Source organism: Protopterus annectens, chromosome 5.part0 (genome assembly GCF_019279795.1).
Source record: "Protopterus annectens isolate FY-2018-M chromosome 5.part0, PAN1.0, whole genome shotgun sequence".
Classification (NCBI taxonomy): Eukaryota; Metazoa; Chordata; order Ceratodontiformes; family Protopteridae; genus Protopterus; species Protopterus annectens.
The window spans coordinates 1181953747-1181976101 of NC_056735.1; the positions used below are offsets into that span (position 1 = coordinate 1181953747).

A 22355-nucleotide genomic window follows, 5' to 3' on the forward strand; every position below is an offset into this window, starting at 1 on the left:
ACAGTGCATTTTCTAATATCTGTATAACCTGCATTACAGTAGGTCTGAAAAAAATGTTGTTGATAACATGAAAATATGCTGTTGGTCTGAACCAAATGAAGGTGCAATATGGAAAAAGTAGAACTCTGTATTATCTAGACAGAATGGTCTATAATACGGTAGGTTAAATGTTTTGCAAAAAAAAAAAAAAACTGCAGAGAACTATATCTGGGTAGCAATATCTAAGTCAAGAAATAACAACTGGAGGAGAAACAGCAGCAATAACAAAATTAAAAAGGAGGTCAACGGTTTCAGAGCATGTGTTTTAGACAAACAATGTGACAGAGTAACAATGAAGGTTGTTGAGTTACAGTACACAGGAAAAGTATTATGAGATGAACTCTCCAAGTTGTTCTCTCTTGTTATAGGCATAAGGCTAATACCATCGAGAGCGTCATATTTAGTTTTGGAAACCTCATCAGATGGGCTGAGAGAGGATAGTGGCAGTTCAGGGTAGGCAAGAAAACAAGGTGTGTTATTTGTACCAAAAATCACAGAGACACTATAAGAGATTAATACATACAATCTTGAAGGAGGAATGCAGCAGTGGACACATACCAGTCAATCTCTTAGTGCAAGAAATTTTGTTAAAGTCAACAATAATGGGGGGAAAAGGCCCAAAATAGGTATAGCTTTTTTTTTAAAATATTGCTCTTATCAACTTAGAAAGTTGATAAGAAAACATTTTTTTTGCCTTAGCATGCATGTTCTGGAGGGTATGAAGTCTGAACTTAAACTTTTCTTGTTATTTAGTAACTTTAAGTTTCAGTTGTTTGCCAGAAAACCACACATTTTATGAGGAACAGATCAAAAATCTGGGCATCTACAAAAATCTGGACATCTGAGAGGTGTGTGAACGGAATATTAAGGATTATGTTTGGGTGTCTGATCATAACCAAATTATTATGTCTCCAAGACATAGATGTCAAGAAACGCCCCTCAAAAATGCAGCAAAGTGAAGCACCTTGATATCCATATAAAGAGCACACAACAGAAGTTATGATCACATATATCAATTTTAATTTTTGTTTTGCATGCAGTTTTAACTGTTCTGTGTAATGTCACTTAGAAAACAAAAGTGAAGACGGGTGAAGCATTTTACAGCTTTGAAAACCTAATACACTTAACACTGCCACACAGATAGCATGCAGAAGTGAAGTGCCATAAGTAAAGAACAGCTTTAAAAATAGCTGGGCAATTTGGTCTGAACTTTTGTGTTTTTGTATATATAACATGAGTGCCTAACAGCCTTTAAAGCTGTGTAGCATGTCATTGTTTTGCTATGGTGATGGGCACTACCCACTGTTATGTCCTAGAGTGAGACTAGAAAATATTGACAAGTGCTTTCACTGGGTCTGTAGCTGTAACAAAAGCTAAGGAATTAGGCAAATTAGGTATGAATGGTCGTCCTTATCTGCTGTCACAATGCATGTCTCTGTATTTATACATTTCTAAACCAGATAAATTGTACAGATTTTAATATAATCACTGGTTATTTTTAATTAACAGGTGAAGGAAGATTTGATCCATCACAAGAATAAGGTAGGTTACAGTAGTATGGATGTTATGTATGTCATAAACTGATAAATTGGTTTATTTTTATGTGTCTACAATTTCAGGGAAGACTTCTTCAGGTTCATCTTACAATAATTAATCTTTCAACTCAGTGTATCACACTGCAAGGGGGGTACTAAAGGATAGTGGCTCTCTAAGAATCTCACATTCCAGCAAACTCGTGGTTTGGGCCTCATAGGTAAGGTAGACTGTCTGTGACACAGGCCAAGGTACACAACATGATATTTACACTGGCCATTTGTGCTGATGTGAAGCTGGAACTGTCATTCTGTGTAATGAGTATTACTATGGATTATAATGGTGATGACACGAATGCAAACAAAACTTACATTCCCACAAGTCCTGAGAGCAATATTGCTATCCACCTATACAGATGGTATTTTTTATTTAATGGGAGATTATCTTGCTTGCTGTCTTCATATTTTATTAATTAGTTAGTTGCCATCGTATTTTGTTTTTATATGCTGCATTCTTTTATGTAAAGAGAATCCAGTAAAGAAAGGATACAGTCTCAGTAGTAGCTAATAAAACCAACAAGCAAATAAGTAATCAGTGAAATCTGGCTGTATCAGACATAGCAAATATCATCTGTGTTGGAGCAAAGGCTAGTATCTGCTACAATCAACATGTAGGAATAATGCAGGTGGTGTCATTTAGACCATTTTGTAAAACATTTTACAAAGATCATCTGCTTAAGTTCATGTGTAGTTACTATGCATGCAGCCCAGGAAACCATTACGAAGCCTAGCCAAAATCACCACTACACAGGAGCACAGTCTGGTTAAGGGGCTAGCTCAGGGTCACACAGCAGGCAAATGAAGGCGGAGGGAATCAAACACTGCACCACAAGAATTAGCTTGTAAATAGCTTATAGCTTTAGTCCACTACACTAACTGCCAGACTACAAGTGGCATAGGATCTTTTACCTCCACCTGAACTACCACTAGTTCAGGCAGATAGGACCTTGGCTTCATGTCTATTCTGATGGATAAGATACTCAAGGATGCAGCTGCCCCCAGCACCACTCCATCCCTCCCCCGCCCCCATGCTGCTCTGCACTGGAAAATGAGCACAAGATATGATGCGTGAATAGAGCTCCTGCAATCTTTTTAACTTCCAGCATTAAGGCAGGTGTTGAGTCACTAACAGTGGTGAGCTCCTGGCATTTTTCCCATTATACAGGATTATAAATGATAACATAATAGACAGCAAAGTTCAGGATGTCTTAGCAAGAGCAGCTGTGCTGAGGTTAGTATTTAGCACTATGATAAACCATTTCAGCATGAGAAGCCATGACAAAGTTTCCAGAAACAGGACAGGATTGCAATAAAAGGTTATGCACATTTGAGACTGCATTTATGTACACACACTTCAGAAAAGAGTTAAATCTTGCAGCATTGATCTGAACTGACAAGAGTTACCACCAGAATAAGTAGTTATTGTTCAGTATTAATAAAAAACTGGCAGAGATTACTTGAACTATACTGTTCACTGTCTGCACAACTGACATTCTTGGTTCAGTTTAGAGAACATAGTAACACTGTGAAACATGCACATCCCCATGTTACAGCACTCAGCACTTGGATCATGAAAGCTACAGGCTTTGGCTCTGTCCTATGCTACTATATGTCAGTTTATACCTATGTACACCTTAAAGATATAAAATATACATCTAACCATAATTTTTAACTTCTTAATGCCATTAGGAGTTTTCTAGCACAGTGATGGGAGGCACATCTGCATAGTATTATGTACTGATGCCTCAAAAGTCTGAGATTTGACTCTAACCTCCAGGTACCTCCTGGTACTGTCTTTGCAAGGACTGTATGCTATCCCTATATCTGCTTTTGATTCCCCAATAAAGTTCAATTTCCTCCAGTGATTATACAGCATTTCTCTAAACAAAACAATCATAAACTTCAGAACTTCACAAAAACAGCCTGAAAATAGAATTCTGATGAGAGAAATGTCCACCACTGCCAACAAAACATGTAATTTGTATACCTTGAGCAAGCAATATGTTGTTGGTGGGGTTTGATGAGGATACTGCATAATTTGTGGTCCAATTTTGAGCTGACATTTGTACTATTGTGGAGTGCATGATTTAATGATTCAGCAACCATTTTGATGCCCCCAAATATTTAACAGGTGTGATTAATTGGCTTCTCTAAAACTGGCCATGTACATACCCTTATAGTCTAATTTCTGCTAAAAATGAGTGAAAAGGATTTGTCTATTTACCACCTAAAATTATTAAATTAAACAAATAAGTGGCATACTTGCCACAAATTATGGTTTACTGTTACATTGTCTGAGGACTACAATATTCTTCCTTTGAAAAATGTAGTCTATATATTGTACACAGTTTTTAATTTACATATAATGTTTGCTTTTTGTGGACTCGCTACTAAATATATTCTGTCCTCTGTGTTCCACACTGTGCATAGCCAAATAAAATGGATAACTCACAGATGCATGAAGTTATACCTGTTATTCTGTTGATTGTTTTTGAATGTACTCAAAAATATTGTCATTTTCAGACTTACATGTGGTACAGACATGGCTTTTGTTCCCCACTTTCATTGTAAATGGGTGCTGCCCAGCAAGACATGCCCAGTAAGTAGAATTAATGAAACATGAAACAAATCCCGCAATCACTACACTGCTGCTTGCTGGTCTCACTGACACACCCAGTGAATTATGCTACTTGCTACTTCACCTTCTGAACATTCAGATGACAGCAAAGAAGCAGAACTGTCCAGAAATAAATTAGATAAGATGTATGGTATGGCACAAATGATTATTGCAACACTCATTTCTTGATGCTGAATAAAAGTGATACCAGCATTCCATGAAACTCTTGATCGTGCTTATATTCAGCTTCCTAAGATGGCCTTATTAAATATATTATGCCAACTCAATTATCATTTGTGCTTATTAATTAATGATCACAACATCTACAGCTTTGGCAATCCTGATAATAGCTCTACACTCTTTGCAAGGCACTAATGTTCCAGAGGAATGGATGAAAACTGATATTGCGACAATCCTCATCCTTTGATAGCTTGGCTAGGGCTTTCCAATACACTCTACACCTCAGCTTCATTCAGCTCATATTCCTTTATTAGTAAACTCCTGGACAACCATATGAAACGAATAATTCATTTAGGTAAACAACTTGCTTCTTCTCTGAGAAAACATGGATATCTGTATCGAAATGGTATTCCCATCCCTGAATAGAAATTAAGCTGGAGGTTTTTTTTTTTTTTTTTTTAATCAAAAAGAAAAATATATAAAATGAAAGCCCAGGGTAATATTGGTGGGGCAAACCCTACACACACATCTCATACAAAGGTGATCACCTCCTGCACCACTTTTCTTAATATCAACCTTGGAGTAAATTAGCAAGATTCAGCAAAATGGTCCATTGCCTAATAAAAAAATCAACGAACTTACCTTCTGCAAATAGGTTAATTCTGACCATCTCCCAAATGGTCAGGTTTGTTATAAATATGAACATTTCTGACCTACACAACTATCTGCTGCCAAGTGAAAGTTGAGAACAAAATCTTGTTTTAAGAGCTTATATGGGTCGTATGACTGCCAGCGAAGGGGGTCTATCCTCCAGCTCTGCCCTGTTTCAGGGTATGTAGGGTAAGGAATGATGGCAGAATATGTGTGATCTGACAGAAACAGTTCCTTTTCTGACTGCTGGTGTAGTATTAATAAGCATTAATACCCATAAACACTTAGTGCAAATGTTTTGTTTATTGACCATTGCTAAATGCTCCTTCTGAAAACATTCCAGCACTGTTTTTGCATTGCTGGTTAATGCTCTAATTACTTAGTCAAACTGCAATAAAACTTTGCAAATTGATTTGAATAGAGGCTTCACTGGACTTCTGGCATGTTTTGTTGTTTATACATTGTTAAATAATGCTCACAAGGAACAGGATAATGATAATAGCACATATTGAGGAGACAGTACTTATTAAGACGTCTTCACATGGCTGGTGAGAGGACTTTACAGACATACATAGCCCTTAATAAGTGGATATTTATGAATTTAATTTTAAATGAAGATAGGTTACCCACCCTTCTGATCAGGGTAGTAGCAGGTCCCAAGCTAGGAGCTGTTGCAGAGAACAGTACCTCATCTATGCATAGATTAGGTCTGAGTCTAATAACATCAATGACATCATCGGTAGTAGCTGTCAGCTGAGAGTGCCCCTCTTTGGTGGCATGTCCCATTGTCAAAGTCAGGAAGCTAAAGCTTGTATGATTAAGGGTGCAGAGCAGAAAAAATTGGTTGTTATTAACAGGCAGTCAGGACAGCAGGCCAGTATCTGTGCCTAAGGAACAGTAGCATTATGTAGTAGATCCTATCCAGATAAATCTGCATGTCATGGAGATCAGGCTTTGTAGGGGGTGCTTTCAAGAGAGGAAGACCATGATATAATAAGGTACGAATAAGAAATTGTTTGCTATAGCTTTCCTCAGTTCTGAGCAGAGATGTCTTCAGTAATTCTAATACAGTTTCAGTTGTGAGATTTTGATTCTAAGATGCAAAACATTCTGGCTCAGAGAAGGAGAGAGACAGCAAAGTCCAGTCAGACACTCAACTACTTAGAAGGCTTAGATCCAAAAACATCCACACAGAAAATATGCTGTCAGTAACACAGCTGAAATGTTAATAGGTAATTAAACTGCTGTGTACTATTCCTGGAGACAGCATCTTTTCTGTGTGGTTGCATTTGATTCTGAGGTTTTGGCACCCAGATTTGGCTTTCTGTTCTTTTTTCTTTTACACAAACGGCTGGACAGTCTTAAAAAGAGTTCCTAAAGTGTACTGAAAACTTAATCTGAGTAGGACCTTATTAGACTATGAAGGGATGCCATCTACTGTATATTTTGTTTCTGTACCATTTATAATTAGTTGAATTTTCTAGAACCAGAAGGTAAAAGCAGAAATGTTGTTCTATAAGCAGAGTTTATTTACTCCCTCCCCAGGTCTTATGCTGTCTTCTGGCTATTCTCCTGTTTACCATGTCCAGACAGCCCTGGATCCCTCACTTGTACCTTTCATAACTGCCCCTAGTATAAATCTCACACTGGGTGGGGCATCCCAACTTCTTGGAGATTTGAACTTGCAGCACTCATTGATAATACCCAATGAGTGAATTATGTCTTTTGGAAACAGGAAATATTTATTTATTTTTTATTATTTATTTAACATTTGTTGACCGGGAAAGTCTGTTATAGGACAGAGCCTATTTTCAGAGGCGGCCCGGGGAGAAATGTTCCAGACACATGTCTTTGGATTGTGGGAGGAAACTAGAGTACCCAGAGGAAACCTACATGAATGCAGGGAGAACATGCAAACTCCACACAGAAGGCACCCCAGCCGAGAATCGAACCAGAGAGCCTCTTACTGTGAGGTAACAATGTTAACTACTGCACGTGGCACTTGGAGTATTTATTTGTGCAGAAGACATTCAACAGCCTCTAATTAACCAGCCCAACATGCTAACATAATCAGCAGGCAATGAGGTATGACCATTAAGGGCACACCTACCATGGATGCTAGAGCAGACAAACAATATATCTGAGCCCTGGTCTCTACCAGAGCTAAGTGCAAGATCCATCCAGCATGCTCCACTACCCACCCACCCACCCACCTAGGATAGGCCCACCCATGCTACCTGCCAACTCATTTCTTCATCTCAAGTCACCTTTTTACACCACTGGGTTGACAGCCATTCTCTGAGCAGATTGTAATGGACATTGGTGAGGCAAATATGTGCCAAATGACAAGATCATCTGCATATAGGATAATGCCTAGGAATGGTATATAAACTATCACCTAATTAAAGAACAAAGATGGTAGCAAGGTTTTATGGAGAGAATCTTATAGGATGCCAAAACAGAAAGACAGGGCTTGAGAAAAGATGTGTACAATTTCATCATGAAGTACCCTTCAAATAAATAGCCTGTAAAATGGGCATTTGACTTAGTGGCAAATCCTATCCATTTAGGGGTGCTGATTAGTAATGAATGATTGCCAAGATCAAAGGCTTTAGCCATATCAATAATGGTACTGCCTATAAGGAGTCCCTAATCCACGTCCCATAGTCTAGAGTCACAATACCAAAGTATAGTCATGGTGGTAGCATGTCTGAAGTACCATGGCAAGTCAGACAACAGGCCACATTTGACAAGATATTACTGTCCATCAACTTGTCAATAAGTTTTGCTGATCAGAGCAGTACAGATATTGCCCGTTATGTAGAAGAGTAAGCTGTGTCAATCATTTTAAGGAAATGTATATCCACTGCCTCTTTTCAGATGGGGAGGAATGTGTCTTCTAGGAAAGAATGACTGTAAGCATGAATCAAATGTTTAGCAGTATAGTGTGCACATATATTCAAAAAACAACAGAACTGGGGCTACCATTTTCTGGTTCTGAAGTTTTGCCTGAAGTACTATTGACTTGTTCTCAAATAAGTTGAAAGTGAAAACTTGATATATCAGCCACTCATCTCCTCTGGCAAAATCATGTCAGAAATGTCAGCAGTGAGGGGTCCACCACAAAGGAAGATAAATGTAGTAGTTAGGCTAAGTAACCAATGTCAGTCTGACAAAAGGTTTTATGTGAATTGTCAAAAATTTGACAAGCACCTTATTTCCGTGTCACCATCATGACAACATTTTTGAGGATTGCAAAGACTGAAACCTGCTCCTTCATGCATCTTGAAGAAGCTGAGGCTCTAGCACGTCATATTTTAATATTGCTAATACCAAGATTACAGCATAGGAAAATGTAGGCAACTTAATAGTCAGTCATTTCAGTGTGAACTGACCAGAAATACAAATCAGAATTCTGAAATAAAATAACAGAACAAAAAAAGCATTTTTTGGTGGGAAAGCTCCTGTGCACCCCCAGTGTGGAACAAACTCGAGAAGATTTTGATGGCAGTTTGTCTAATTGTCAACACCATGAAAGAGATACCATTGAAAGCCACTTTCAGAGAGAACATTAACTGTTGCTCTTTCTCCACTGTTGTCTGATCCTGGAGTTTATATAAATGTGTGTATGTGTGATATGGGAATCTTCCCCATATCGGAGGTGCAGGGGGTCTTGCCCTTCGGGAAAAGAAGTTTGTTGAATTGTTTGCTAGAAGTAGTTTTCAGCGATTATTTTTCAAGGAGTCGTCTGACAGAAAAATATAGTTTGATGGATAATCATGAATCTGATGTGGATTTCTACATCTCCCATACCTCCCACTTTCACATACCAATTCCGAGGTCACACCATCATGGGGAAGGGGAAGTTCTGAGCACGTCAAGTCGACCTTCCAGGGAAAAAAAAACAGTAGTTGCACAGTAGTGATCAACTATATAGATGTTGATCTGTAGTGTCTTGCAAACAAACCTAGCTGCTATGCTAACATCACTAACTAAAAAATCTATGCTTTCTACTTTATACTATACTACAGGAAAAGAATGAAAAAAACATGAGTCAAAATGCAGAGACCTGTGCCAGTCAATCACAAGTGCTCTTGGAAGTGAAAGAATCAGCCTACCTCTAAATCTATATGTTCTTACTTTGGGGCAGTCGCAAAGCCAGACAAAGGAGCTCTGAGAAAGTTCCATATCCTGTGTCTTACACTGGATTAAGTTCTGGTTAACAGTGAAATCCTTACATGAGCACACACAAGGTACACCAAAAAAAAATGCAGGTTATGCTAACAAATACAAAGTATACCAACAATCATGAAGTGCACCAACAAAAGCTGTGTATATCTGCAAAACCATTGGACACCAATAAACACAGCATACAATAAAAACTCAAGGTACACCAACAAATGCAAGTTGCACCATTAAACACAAGAAATGCCAACTAATGCAAGGAACACCAGTATGACTGATGCACATTAAGTGCCAACATTTTTAACAACAGATAAACAAGTTTCTCTCTCTCTCCCTGTGCACTTGGCATCAAGTCCGTTAAACGTTGCATCTGGTGGACATTTTTACAGTTCCAGCTATTCTTTTTCTGTACTTAGCATCCTTTATACTTTACAGCAGTCACAAGGAAGGTTCCATTACACTTTCAGGGATGTCTATCCCTCACCTTGGTTAGCTAGATCATCGAACTTGGCATTACATAGAGATGTCTTAACATTCTGTGTTTCTGGCTTCAGAGCTATATCACATACTTTTTCTGAGAAACTGCCTGATAGTACTTCTCTTCTTTCAGACAAGGACCAGTTAGTGAGTTCTTAAATCTCACTGAAACCTAGTTAAAAATGTATATATTTTTTCTTGCTGACTATGGCATCAGTAGACTAACCATCTCTGGCATAATGCCAGGTCAGTTTCTTTATCAGACATCATCCTTCAAGATCTTTGTTTTGCACATTGCCCTACCATAATTACAACAAGACAACAGGATGGTTGCTCTTGATACTTAGAATATGTATTGTCACATCCATATCCTTGGGGGGAGGGGTAGTGCAGAAGCATGGTGGTAGCACTGTCACCTCATGGTAAGAAGTTCTCTGGTTTAATTCTCAGCTGGGATAGCATCTGTATGTCCTCTCTGTATTTGTACGAGTTTTAGTCTAGTTACTTTGGTTTCCTCCCTCCTCCAAAAAGACAAGTGCTATGTGAGCCGTCATTCAATCATTCATCAAATTGTCCAAAGGTGTGCATGTAGTGAGTAAGCATGTGTGGTTATTCTGCAACTGACTGGAACCCTTTCCAGAATAGATTTAATGCCTTATGTCTGTTGGCTGTTCTGATAGCCTCGGGCATGCCTGTAACCTTTTAAAAAGATAAAACGAGTTATGGAATAGAAAATGAGGGAGGAAGGAAGGAAGAAAGGAGTTTACACCCTTAATGGACAGAGATCATTGCTAAGAATCCAGCTCAGTGATTCCACTCACAGTCAGGGCATTCTCTGATTTACTTTCACAGTGTTCACCGTATGTATTAATTCATTCATTCATTTTCCAATATATACTTTATCCTGTTTAGTGTTACAAGTGAGCTGGTGTCTATTCCAGCACTCAGTGGGTTTGAGGTAAAGAAACAGCCCTGGACAGGATGCGTAAGTATGTACTCACACACTAAATGCAGAGCTATGGGCAATGTACAGGCTTATTAATTCACCTATTAACAGGTCTTTAGAATGCAAAAGGAAATAAGACACACTTTTGAAAAAAAACACACAGAAACAAACATAATATACATAATTAGCATAGAAGGCACCCCAGTCAGGAATTTAACTGGACAGCCAAGAACTGTCAGGTGACACATATGCTTATTTTTATACAGGTGGTATTTAAATGTCAAAAGCTCTGTATATATCATGCAAACTAATGACATTATGCTACTCACAGTCACAGTTCTGCATTTTTAACAAAAAATAAGAAATGTGGGGAAATGAAGTGTTAGCAAATGAAAGAAGAGAGAAGAAAAGGCCCAGACAGGTACATTAAATTACCTCTATTATCTGAATCATAATCTTTATATTCAGTCATTGAAATGGAAAATTACATAATGCTTATGTGTGTATATAGCCAAGTGTTGGAACATTTTTAACTTTACAAAATCTAGATTACATATTATAGTTCTTCTTTTGGATCAACTTAAATTAATATATTTTCATCTTTTGAGTGCATAACTCATCCACTTTTGGTACAAAAAAAAACAAAGTAGGTAGGTGAAGATGATTTCATTTTCTTGTAATGTACTTAGGTTCATAGGTTCATAGGTAGGTACTAGGCTATTGACCTTGGGGCCTATATAAGCCTACCCAAAAAGGTTCCCCGGTTCCCTGGCTTTCGCCACCCAAGAAAATTATTTTCCTGTGCCCCTGTCAAGCAGTGGTACAGAAGTGATCCCTGGGGTGAATTTTCTATTTCCTATCCAGTCATCAAGGTTTTTCTTAAAGAGGGCCAATGAGGAGCTTTGCTTGACATGAATGGGTAGTTTGTTCCAGATTATGGGAAGTCTCTGGGACAGGAATCTATCCCTCCAGCATGTTCTGTTTATTGTGGTGACAAGGTTTAGGTCCCTGGAGCATGTGGTTTGGATAGATTGGGATTTATTTAAGTGTAGCATGTCCAACATCTCTGGGTTTGACATGGCTTTGTATGTTAGGCAGAGATCGCCTCTGAGCAGGTGATATGCGATGGAGTAAAGCTGGAGTTTTTTGAAACGGTCTGCATATGGCATCTGTTTGATGCCGGTAATCCTCTTAGTGAGGTATTTCTGTGGCCTTTCCAATTGTTGTAGGTGTCTTGTGAGATACATGCCAAACAGGGCATTGTACTCTATAATGGGTCTGATGAGGGATGAGTAGAGAGGAGCAATGACCTCCTTTTTTCTAGAGGGGAACCCTTTTGTGATGAGGTGTGCCACGTAGAAGGATTTCCTGGCTACTGTGGCAATGTGGTTATCAAAGGAGAGACTACTGTTCACCTGTGTCCCAAGGTCTCTTATCACACTTTCAGTGGTTAGTGAGCTACCGCCTATGTGGTGGTTCATGGGTACCGAGTTTTTCCAAAAGGGGATGACAATGCACTTCTTGGCACTGAGCTTGAGGCCATGACTTTGACACCAAGCATCTGTCTCTGTGAGGCCCATTTGTAGAATGTCTACATCATTAGGTGATTCTATTATGGCTTCCAGTTTGCAGTCATCTGCAAATTTTGTTAGCCAAAGACCTTCTGTGTTGGCCTGCACATCAGAGAAGTAGATGCCAAACAGGAAAGGACCCAGGAGCAAACCATGTGGTACTCCACTCGACACTGTTCTGAAGTTGGACTGTGTGGTTCTCTCAGTGAGCCAGTTGGCTACCCATCCTGTGACATGGGGATTTATGTCCAGTTTAGTGAGTTTATCTATAATTCCAGAGTGGGGGATGGTATCGAAAGCATTGGCGAGATCAAGATAGGCTGTGTGCGCTACCTTGCCCTCGTCTACATCTCTCTAGTGACTGCTTCAAAGATGTCAATCAGGTTTAGTAGACATGATTTACCTTTTACAAACCCAAACTGAGTGGGGTCCAGGGTTTGGAGGTTACCTATGTCTTTGTTTATAAGCTCCAAAATGATGCGTTCCATGGCCTTGCAGACCAGGCTCATCAGGCTAATGGAGCGGTAATTTCCAAGGTCCATGGTGGCACACCCATTGTGGAGTGGGATAACCATCACTGTGCACCATTCAGTAGGCATGTAGCCTGAGGTGAGGCTATGATTGAACATGGTACTTAGGTGGGGTGCCAGTTCATTCTGTAGTTTGTGCAGTACGCAGCCTGGGATGTTGTCTGGTTCCATGGTTGCTGTGTTCTTGGCTTTGGAGAGTGCAGTCTTTACTTGTTCATCCATGATTACAGGGGCTTTGCATTCTTCCAGTATTAAGATGGGCCCTTTGAAGGGTGAGAGGGGGGTAAAGTTAACATTGAACCTATCTGCCAGGACGTTCGCAATATCCGTTGGTTCTGTATATTTAGTGCCATTGTGCTGTAGCTCAGAGCAGATCTGAGTGTTGCCACTGAGATTCTTGGCATAGCTGTAGAATGCTTTGTGGTTGTCTTTGGAATCAGTGGCGATTTTATTTTCATAACTGGCTTTTGACTTTTTTGAAATAGTGTCTTGAATATGTAGTTTAGAACAGGAATACTTCCATTAATACTACCACTAATTCAGTGATGAAAGTTCATCAACAATGTCAAGGAGTATAACCATATGTATATAATAGGTTGAAGGAGAGATTATTAGATAGATACTCTTCTTTCAGTGTTTTTTGTGTAGTGTTCTCAGCATAGACACTGCAGAACACCATGATAACCAAGGCTCAGTCCTGTTCAGGAAAAGTATCTGTAAAATCAGTTGTCCATCCACTGCAGAAAAAGGAGTTTATTCAGTCAAGAAAAATCTTGTTTTTATTTGGGGGGTGTACAAACACGATTTCTACTTGATACAGCTAATATATAAATTGAAAACTCTATGCAGCTTTAGAAACTAGTCTAAGTCTTTATCAAAAGTTGCTAATCGAATTCTGGTGCTATCCATAAAAGGTAAGACTTGACTCAAATATCCTAACACCTCCTTAGCACCACCCCCACTACTGAAGAAAACCCAAAACTTTTGAGGGTTGGTCAGCTGCTTCATTTGTATATTGTGGTAGTAATTAATCTTGTCTAGTTTAACTGCATTCTTTGCTTTATTTCTAAGCTCTAGTTAGGCTTGTTTTGAGTCTTGGAACCTAGTTTTATGCCATTGGTCCCAGGCTTTGTCCCTAGTTTTAAGTAGTGACCTGGTTTCTTTACTTAGCTAAGGAGCAATGGTAGATTTGATTCTTACTGTTCTGAGAAGAGCATGCGAGTTCAAGATATCTAAAAAGGTGGAGCTGTAGTATTTAACAGCTTCTTGTAGGTCAGGTAGCTTGAGTGGCAACCAGCTGCAACATTTTTGGGCAGATATGAAATTGTTGGGGTGAAAGTTTCTGTTGTTTCTTATTAGACAGTAGGCAGTATGTTTTGTACGATGCATATGATGCCTTAGTAGAAATGTTGGTAGATGGTCACTCAGGCGCTTTAGGAGACAGACAGAATAGGATTTGTTGTGGGCTGGTCTGTTTATCAAAATCCAATCTGGGAGTGATTGCCTCTTGGATGACGTGTCTATTCTTGTAGGAGATTGGATGATTTGAGCAAATCCATGGAGGCTGATATAATTTGTGGGGCTTTGAGAGTTTTAGGCAAGCCAATCAATGTTAAAATCACCCATGAGTATAGTTTCCTGTGGGAGTGCATTGGAGGTCCAGTGCAGCAAGTTTTCCAAAGTGGATATATTGTTTCCAGGTGGGATGTAGCACCCAATTATATTCAGTAGTTTCTTGGAGTTAATTTTTAATTTGGTAAAAATTACTTCAGCATTGCCAAAGGCAGGAGTGATTAGATCCATAGTCTCAACTTTTAGGTGATTTTTAAATAAGATTGCTATGCTGCCTCCCCTTTTGGCTTTTCTGTCCTTTCATAGGATGTTGTATCCTGAAGCCAGTATTTCATTATTACTAATGTTTAGTTTTAGCCATGTTTCAGTTAGTAGCACAATATCTGGTGAGTATAGGGAATGATTGGCATCTATATCATGAATTTTATTAGTAATGCTTCTAATATTTATATTCAATAATAATAAATCAGCTGCTTTCCTAGGGAGATGTAGAATGGTATAGGAGTGATTGGGGTACTGGGTTGGAGGGATAATTGGAGTATTTCATGGGCCAGGACTGGACTGAATGTCTCCACTGAGAGAGAGTTTAGATGCTATGCTGATTATAGTTTTTATAATTTTTCCATGTATTTATCATACCTCAGGGAAATTTTAGTGGGGTGGTCATGAGGTAGTAGTATGAAGGGAGTGTACTGAGTGGGAGATGGGTTAAATAAAGATGAGGAGATGAGGATCCTATTGGAAATGGTATTTTGAGGATAAGTGAGAGATGTAGCATAGAAGGGAGTAGGTTCGATTAGGTCACCATGATATGAGGTAAGCTGGGCAACTGATGACAGTATTGCTGCAGCAGTAATGTATATCAGGAACATATTACTGTAGTGTAGATTAGTGCTGGATGTAAGCAGTAACTACTTTTGCTTGATCTGGTACTGTTATGAGGCTTTGGAATTAATCAGTCGCTATCTTGTATGAGAGTAATTAAGTCAGATACAATAGCTAATTGGATAGAGCAGTGGCAGTGTTGGTGCCAAGGAGATCTAGAGTTGTCTGTTTAAGGTATTTCTTCACTTTAGTGTAATTTAGCTGTAAGAACTTTTTTGTAGTTCATCTCTTGGGTTCAGTAGTAACTTGGTCACAGTATTCATCTTTATAATTCAGCTACTGTCAAAGTTTGTATTCTTTCCTGTATGGAAAGCAGAACTGTTGGAGGATTATTCAATTTCGGTTATAACTGTATAGTAAGAAGTAGACATATTTTGAAATTTTAAAGTACTGCATCTGAACTGACTGTGAAGATGTTGTTTTGAAGAAATATTTGGACTAAGTTACCTTTGATATTTGGATGTTCTGATCTGACACTGGCTGACTAATCACACATTTGAGAATGTGTGTGTGTGTGTGTGTGTGTGTGTGTGTGTGTGTGTGTGTGTGTGTGTGTGTGTGTGTGTGTGTGTGTGCGCGCACATATGTATATACGCATGCTACATCATTTTTAATTCAAAAGAAAGAGGAAATAACTAGATGCCATTAAAATTTAAATACACTGATTCCAAATATGTTACTGCTATCATACTGTGTTGTAATATTCAATAGCATAACTCAATGAATGAATATTCAACTTCAAATAATGAATGTAAGGGAAATGACACATTTTGATATTCACAACTTACTTTATAGATAGACATTACAATTTGTAGGCTTCTTGGTCAGTTCTTTTGACCTTGAATACTATTTCAAAGTATCTTTATCTTTCATAACAGAACTTTATGTAGAACCACAGTGGAGATAATATCCTGAATTGCATGTCTTATGTTAATTCCCTACAATACCTTATGAATAACTATCAGTCTGAGAGGGTGATAATACTAAATTAGGCAGATAAGTATCAGCACTTTGAGGAAGCACTTGTGAAATAGATAACTTTAGCTCTTTAACTGCATTAGATCCATTTTGAAATTAAAATATTTGTTCCATTCCTTCTGTACATTTACATAACTAAATCCTGAATGTAATATAACAAAGTTGTTCTACTTAGCATGACACTGCAATTGGTAAATTATCTTCCTGTGAATTAATTCCAGACTCCTTGCTTACCTTCAGTCTTCCTTCTTTCTGCAGTTTGGAAGATTTTTCATATCCCATAGAAAAAAAGTTGTCTGTATTATTTCTCTTTTGGTAAACATACAACAGTTATCTAGCTTAATAGAATTAACAAGTAAAACATTCACTATTTGACTTTATGCCATCCACTCACATGTGGCTGCACCAATGAAAACCACACTGACTAAAGAGGTAAACTTATATATTCCTGCAAAGCCAGTAGTATATTCACAATTTGACTTTATGCCATCCACTCACAGGTGGCTGCACCAATGAAAACCACACTGACTAAAGAGGTAAACTTATATATTCCTGCAAAGCCAGTAGTATATGAATTTGTCATGAAATATTTATTTGTCTGTACTATATGCTCCACTTGCACACTATTGTGTACATATTTTAAACTCACTGTAGTATGGTTAGTCTCCCTTCTTAGAAAAATTATGAAATTCATGGCATATGGAATACACACCATTCTCTGCCAGATGAACATATTCTGTTACCCTGTGCAGTTCAAGTTACCCCCTTGACTTTAAGTTGAAGACCAAAAAACTAAATAAATAAAGGTGCTCAATATCTCTTCTGAGTTGAGGACTCAAATTTGAAAACAAGAAAAAAGCCTCTTCTTTGAAAACTGTAGCAAACTGCTTGCTGCAAATATAACAAGCAACTTGCTACAGCTAAATACCCCCCACAAATTGCTAAAGTGCTTTGGTCTTGACTGCAAATGTGTTATCAGCATTCATTTTGGAATATCAGTCATGCAGTATCATCTGATTCACATCCTTAACTTTTTGCTCCCAAGCTGGCTGCCCTCTTCACCCTACCCTAGCTATACCCCTGTCTGCTAGTCTTTCATCAGAAATAAAATGAACAAAATAGATTTTAATACTGTGATGACAGCAACTAAAGTGAATAAATAAATAAATAAATAAATTAGACTTGTAGCATACGGCATCTGAACTATTTCTACAATTTTTTATATATTAGTCAACAGAGGAAGATAATGAGTATTCTTAAGCTGAAAGATATGTACTCCAACGTTTCTCCAGGGAAGAGCCAATATTTCATGTGGTACCAATTCTTCTCTCTGATTCCGATCTGATTTAAAAAAGTATTACAAACTTCATGTCTTTGAACATATTCTTAGTCTTATCATGTAACATAGGCCATTAAAGAACATCGTGCCCTTTCATTACATGTTGTTATTCCCAATAAGTATAGCACTGCATCCTGAAGTTGGGTAGAAATCATAGACCTATCTGACTTAAACACTAAGCCTTCTACGCATAAAAATCATCATGGTATGAAAAATGCATTTGATATTTGGATGCTCTGATCTGACACTGGCTGACTATTCACACATAACTGTCTTATAACAAATGTATTAATCTGTCCATTTTGTACTACTTCTCATGTCAGTGTTAGTGGCACAACAGGTACCACATTCAGTACACAGTAGGTTCTAGTCCTACATTAGATATATTGATTGCTAGCACTGCAGTGCAGTATAAGAGTGAGTTGCTGTTTATTTGAGTGTGTCATTCTTCTGATGAAATGTTAAACCGAGGTCCCATCTGCTTGAGATGTTGGTAAATCAGATGGATATAAAATGTCACCTATTAAAAAGATTAGGGGTTCTTTATTAAAAGCCATTTACACTATTTGCTTCATATACACATTATTTACATTTTTACATTCATAATCTCATTTCTATTTATATTTTTATATACATTCACTGTGTATTATTCACATTCCTAATTTCCCCCATACTCTTTTCTCCATAACCAAAATTGTATTCTCTTCAATATTTCAGACAATATCCATTTTCCATTGAATTTTATCTCATTTAATCTCTCATTCTAAATAATCCATAATGCATGAAACAATGTCCTTTCTGTATTCTTAATACCTTTTTCCCTTTTATCACCATAATATCCATATTTTATCATATCAATATTTATATTCTTTATTCTATTATAACCTGTTATAATCTCATTTTCACACATTTTCCCATCATTTCTTTACCATTTCACAGCTAAAAACATGTTCTATAGTTTTAGTTTCACCACAATAATTGCAAACTCTTTCTTCTATCTTTTTATATGGCATATTTGCCTTTACTGGCAATTTTCATATTGTTAGTCTCCACAGAAAATTTGTACATTCATAATATTTTTTACATTCCTTTATCATTGCCTTTATGACTTTTATTTTTCCTTTCTTTAAATGTTTGCAGAGATATACACAATAATACTTATTTGTTATATTCATGCACCATTCTTTTCTAGTCTTTTCTATATTACTTATACTTATTTTCCATAACACAATTTTGTTTTGGTAGTCTTTCATTTCCCCATTCAAATATCCATTTCTTCTCTTTAGATTATTCACCTTATCCCAAATTTCTTTATACGTTTCATTAATTATTACACCTATCATCCCTTTTTTTGGTTTCCTTTAACCATGTCAACACTTTACATAATAAATTCAGTGATGCTGCATAAACAATAGGATTAATCAAACCTAATCTTCATTCATGTTTTTTTAACATGCAATACCCCTCCTTTTACCATATTTAATCTGGATCCCCATATGAATGCAAACACCACTGACAATAATTCTTTCCCATATTTTGCAGGAACCATAAACATGTTTGTTAAATATGCTATTTTACCTAATAAAAGAAAATTAAATATACTTTCTTCCTATACTTCAACTTATATGTTCTCCAAAAACAAACATATAGTTCTTATTTTTTGTATTGTACTTTGCCATTGCATTAATCTATATTGATCACTACCAAATTTTATACCTAAAATCTCAAATTCTTCTTTATTAAACCGAATCTCTCCATTTCCTACAAATCCTAAATCTTTACTTTTATCCTCATTTATACATAAACCAATAACTTTTAACTTTTGATTAAGTTTCTTAAAAGCTGTTTCCATTCACTTTTAATTTTTAATTATCAAAACTATATCATATGTGTAAGAAAACATCACTGGTACTTGAACTCCTTCTCGCATTCTCTATTCTGCTATTCTCAGAGTTAAATTTATTTAATTCACAACTGTGTTCATAATTAAAGCTGGATAAGCCCAGATAACCCTGCCTTTCTTTCCTTGTAAAAACTACCTTTATCTAAACATTTTTTAATTTTCTCTTGCATCCTTTCATACATCATTTTTCCTCTTCAAAAAAAAACATTTCTATATCTTATTACCTCTCTAAATGATTTATGACTGACTTCATTATATTTTTGTTTCTCTTCTATTCTTTATAATCTTTGACATTCTAAAAAAACATAATTTATATTTTTCTTTAAAACTTATCCACCAACTTGTCCAGTTCTTATAAAACACTTTCATGTCTATATGATCTTTCCATAATTGTATAATCCTTTCTCTACTTTCTTCATTTAAGTCTATTTCATTTAATCTTTTAATACCTTTACCTATATTTATACATCCTTTTCTTGGATTTCTATCCAAATTGCCACATGGTCTGAGAAGCCTGTTACTTTTGTTCCTTTTTGTAAACTTTTTAAACTTTCTGAAACCATAAAATACTCAATTTCTGTTCTTAAGTCCATTGTCTGTTAGCCCATAATTATAATTTTGCACTTTTCAAAACCTCTGCTATAACTTTAACATCTGCCCCATCTTTTCTTCTTTTTCTTAAATCACAATTCAAATCCCCCACTAACATTATTTGCATATTAACATGCAGTCTAAAATTCTTTTAAACATCAACTCTCTTTCTTTTTGTGTAACATATGTATAGACGGCAATAATTCTATATACTTGCTTCTTCCATCTCACATCCAATACTGTTAGTCTACTAATGTTACTAAAGTGCAATCTAAAATTTTGATTGTTTTTACTTCATATTCCAATGCCTGAACACATTTTTCCTATATTTCATATAATATTACCTCTCTATAATTCATTTACTTGTAATCCCTCTCCTGCCACAATTATTGTGTCTTCTAATATTATAATATACATATCAAGTGTTTTATACCATTCTAATACTCCTAGCCTTCATTTAATATTCTTTATACTGTTTATATATATAGCTAAAATTTTCACCTTTTATAAAATAATTTTTTTCATCATTGCCTGTTTTATTTTCTCACAAACCTGCATTCTTAAATTTTTGTTTTCTGCCTTTTATTCAGTTCCCAGTAGAATATCTTCCTATTCACTTAAATTTACCATTCTTCTTCCTCTTATTTCCCCCCTTTTATTTTTCTTTTATTCTTTTCCTAACTCCTTAGTCTCTACTACTGTGTTTTCTTCTTGCCATTTTCTTGTTCCACTTCTATATTATATTCTTGAACATTCCCTTGCTTATATTCATATTATCCCTATTTATTTCTATATTTTACTTACAATCCATCCATGAATGCCCTATGTGTTCACATTTTACACATTTTGATTCACATTTTTTTGCTTCATGACTCATTTTACAACAAATGTAACACTTCCTGTTGTCAATATTACTAATTAAATGAACATTCTTACCATAAAAGAAACATGTTTTCAATTTCCCCAATTTTTCACAAACCCTTTGGTTCCTTCTACATTTATTATACTTGGAATATGTATTATGTTTTAATTTTTAATTTGCTGTACAACAGCACGTTCCCAACCCCAAATCCATAAACCTCTGTTAGCATATATTTTTGTAATGTCCATAACAGCTTTGTATACAGTCTTTAAATAGTCTGTTATACTTCTTTTTCTACTTTAGTTTGAAACTGTACATGCATTTTCTTTTTTGTCTCTCTGTTAAATGCTTGAATAACATATAAGTTCCATGGACTATAACTTTTCTTTATTTCATATTGTCCAAGAAGTTTTTCAATACACTTCCCTGATTCAAATAAAATCTGACAAAAAGAGTCTTTATTAATATGAATAAATGCTATTACCTCTTTAGGAGATATACCCAGGGCAATATAATAGTATCCCAAATGTCATACCTATTGAGTTCTTTCTCCTTCGGCTTATTTTTACTACAAACTTCTTCCTTCTCATTTCCATTTTCTTTTCTTCTGTCTTTTTTTCTTTCTCGTGGTTTGTGCATATGACTTCTTCAGCTCTTTTCTTATTTTCCCACTTCTTCCTTCTGAATCTTGTCCATGATTTCTCCCCACAACATAGCTTTTCCACTCTGGTTCACTCTGATTAATTAAATCATTTAAATACATATCCCACAACCCTCCTGATTGGAGGGTTGTAATAATACATCCCTGCTGTGATCCGCTGTCTCCCTCAGTCTCTCCTAGAACATGAATTCTGTGTCTTGTGAAGGTTCGACAACCTTCCCTTCATTCTCTTCCTTCGTCTCACCCTTCTCATTCATTTTAACCTCTGCTTGTCTCCTTCGCATGTTCTTTCCTCTGATAACAATGTCTTTTGTGAAGGCTCCACTGCCTTCACACTTAAACCCGCCAATTCTTACTCCATTGCTTTCTCAACAACCTCTTCCATACCTCAAACACATGCCATACCCCTTTCTGCTTCTCTGAGCTGCCTCTGCTCCAAGACTGGAAACAGGAAGTGCTACATCTAACAGCGTCCATGTTCAAAAAGAGTAGGAGAAGTTTCCTGATGTTCTGGCCAAATTTCCCCTGGTAGTATAAATACCACCACAGATAAATTGAACTTTCAAAGGAGTGTCCAATTAACTTAAAGAAGTTTTACTAGATTGAGGCAAATGGGAAAAGATTCAGTTAATACAGTGTTTTAACTACTCCCCCTTCAATAAGTTAATAACTCTTTATTTCCTGATTGATTTAGATTTCACATCTAGGCACCTTGTTTAAAAAGTCACACAGCTCTGTAGTAAGTTTTAAGGCAGTTATGGCAATGCAGGCTTTAG

The 22355-nt window shown here is 36.7% G+C and overlaps 1 protein-coding gene across 1 annotated transcript in view; it reads left to right on the forward strand.

Moving 5' to 3' along the window:
* The window catches only part of LOC122801587 (allantoinase, mitochondrial-like), a 371450-nt gene that overhangs the window by 341163 nt on the left and 7932 nt on the right, over nt 1-22355 (forward strand). The window contains exon 11 of the mRNA XM_044071048.1: nt 1549-1581. Within this exon, the coding sequence (XP_043926983.1) occupies nt 1549-1581 (33 nt within the window). The remainder of the gene's footprint in view (nt 1-1548; nt 1582-22355) is intronic.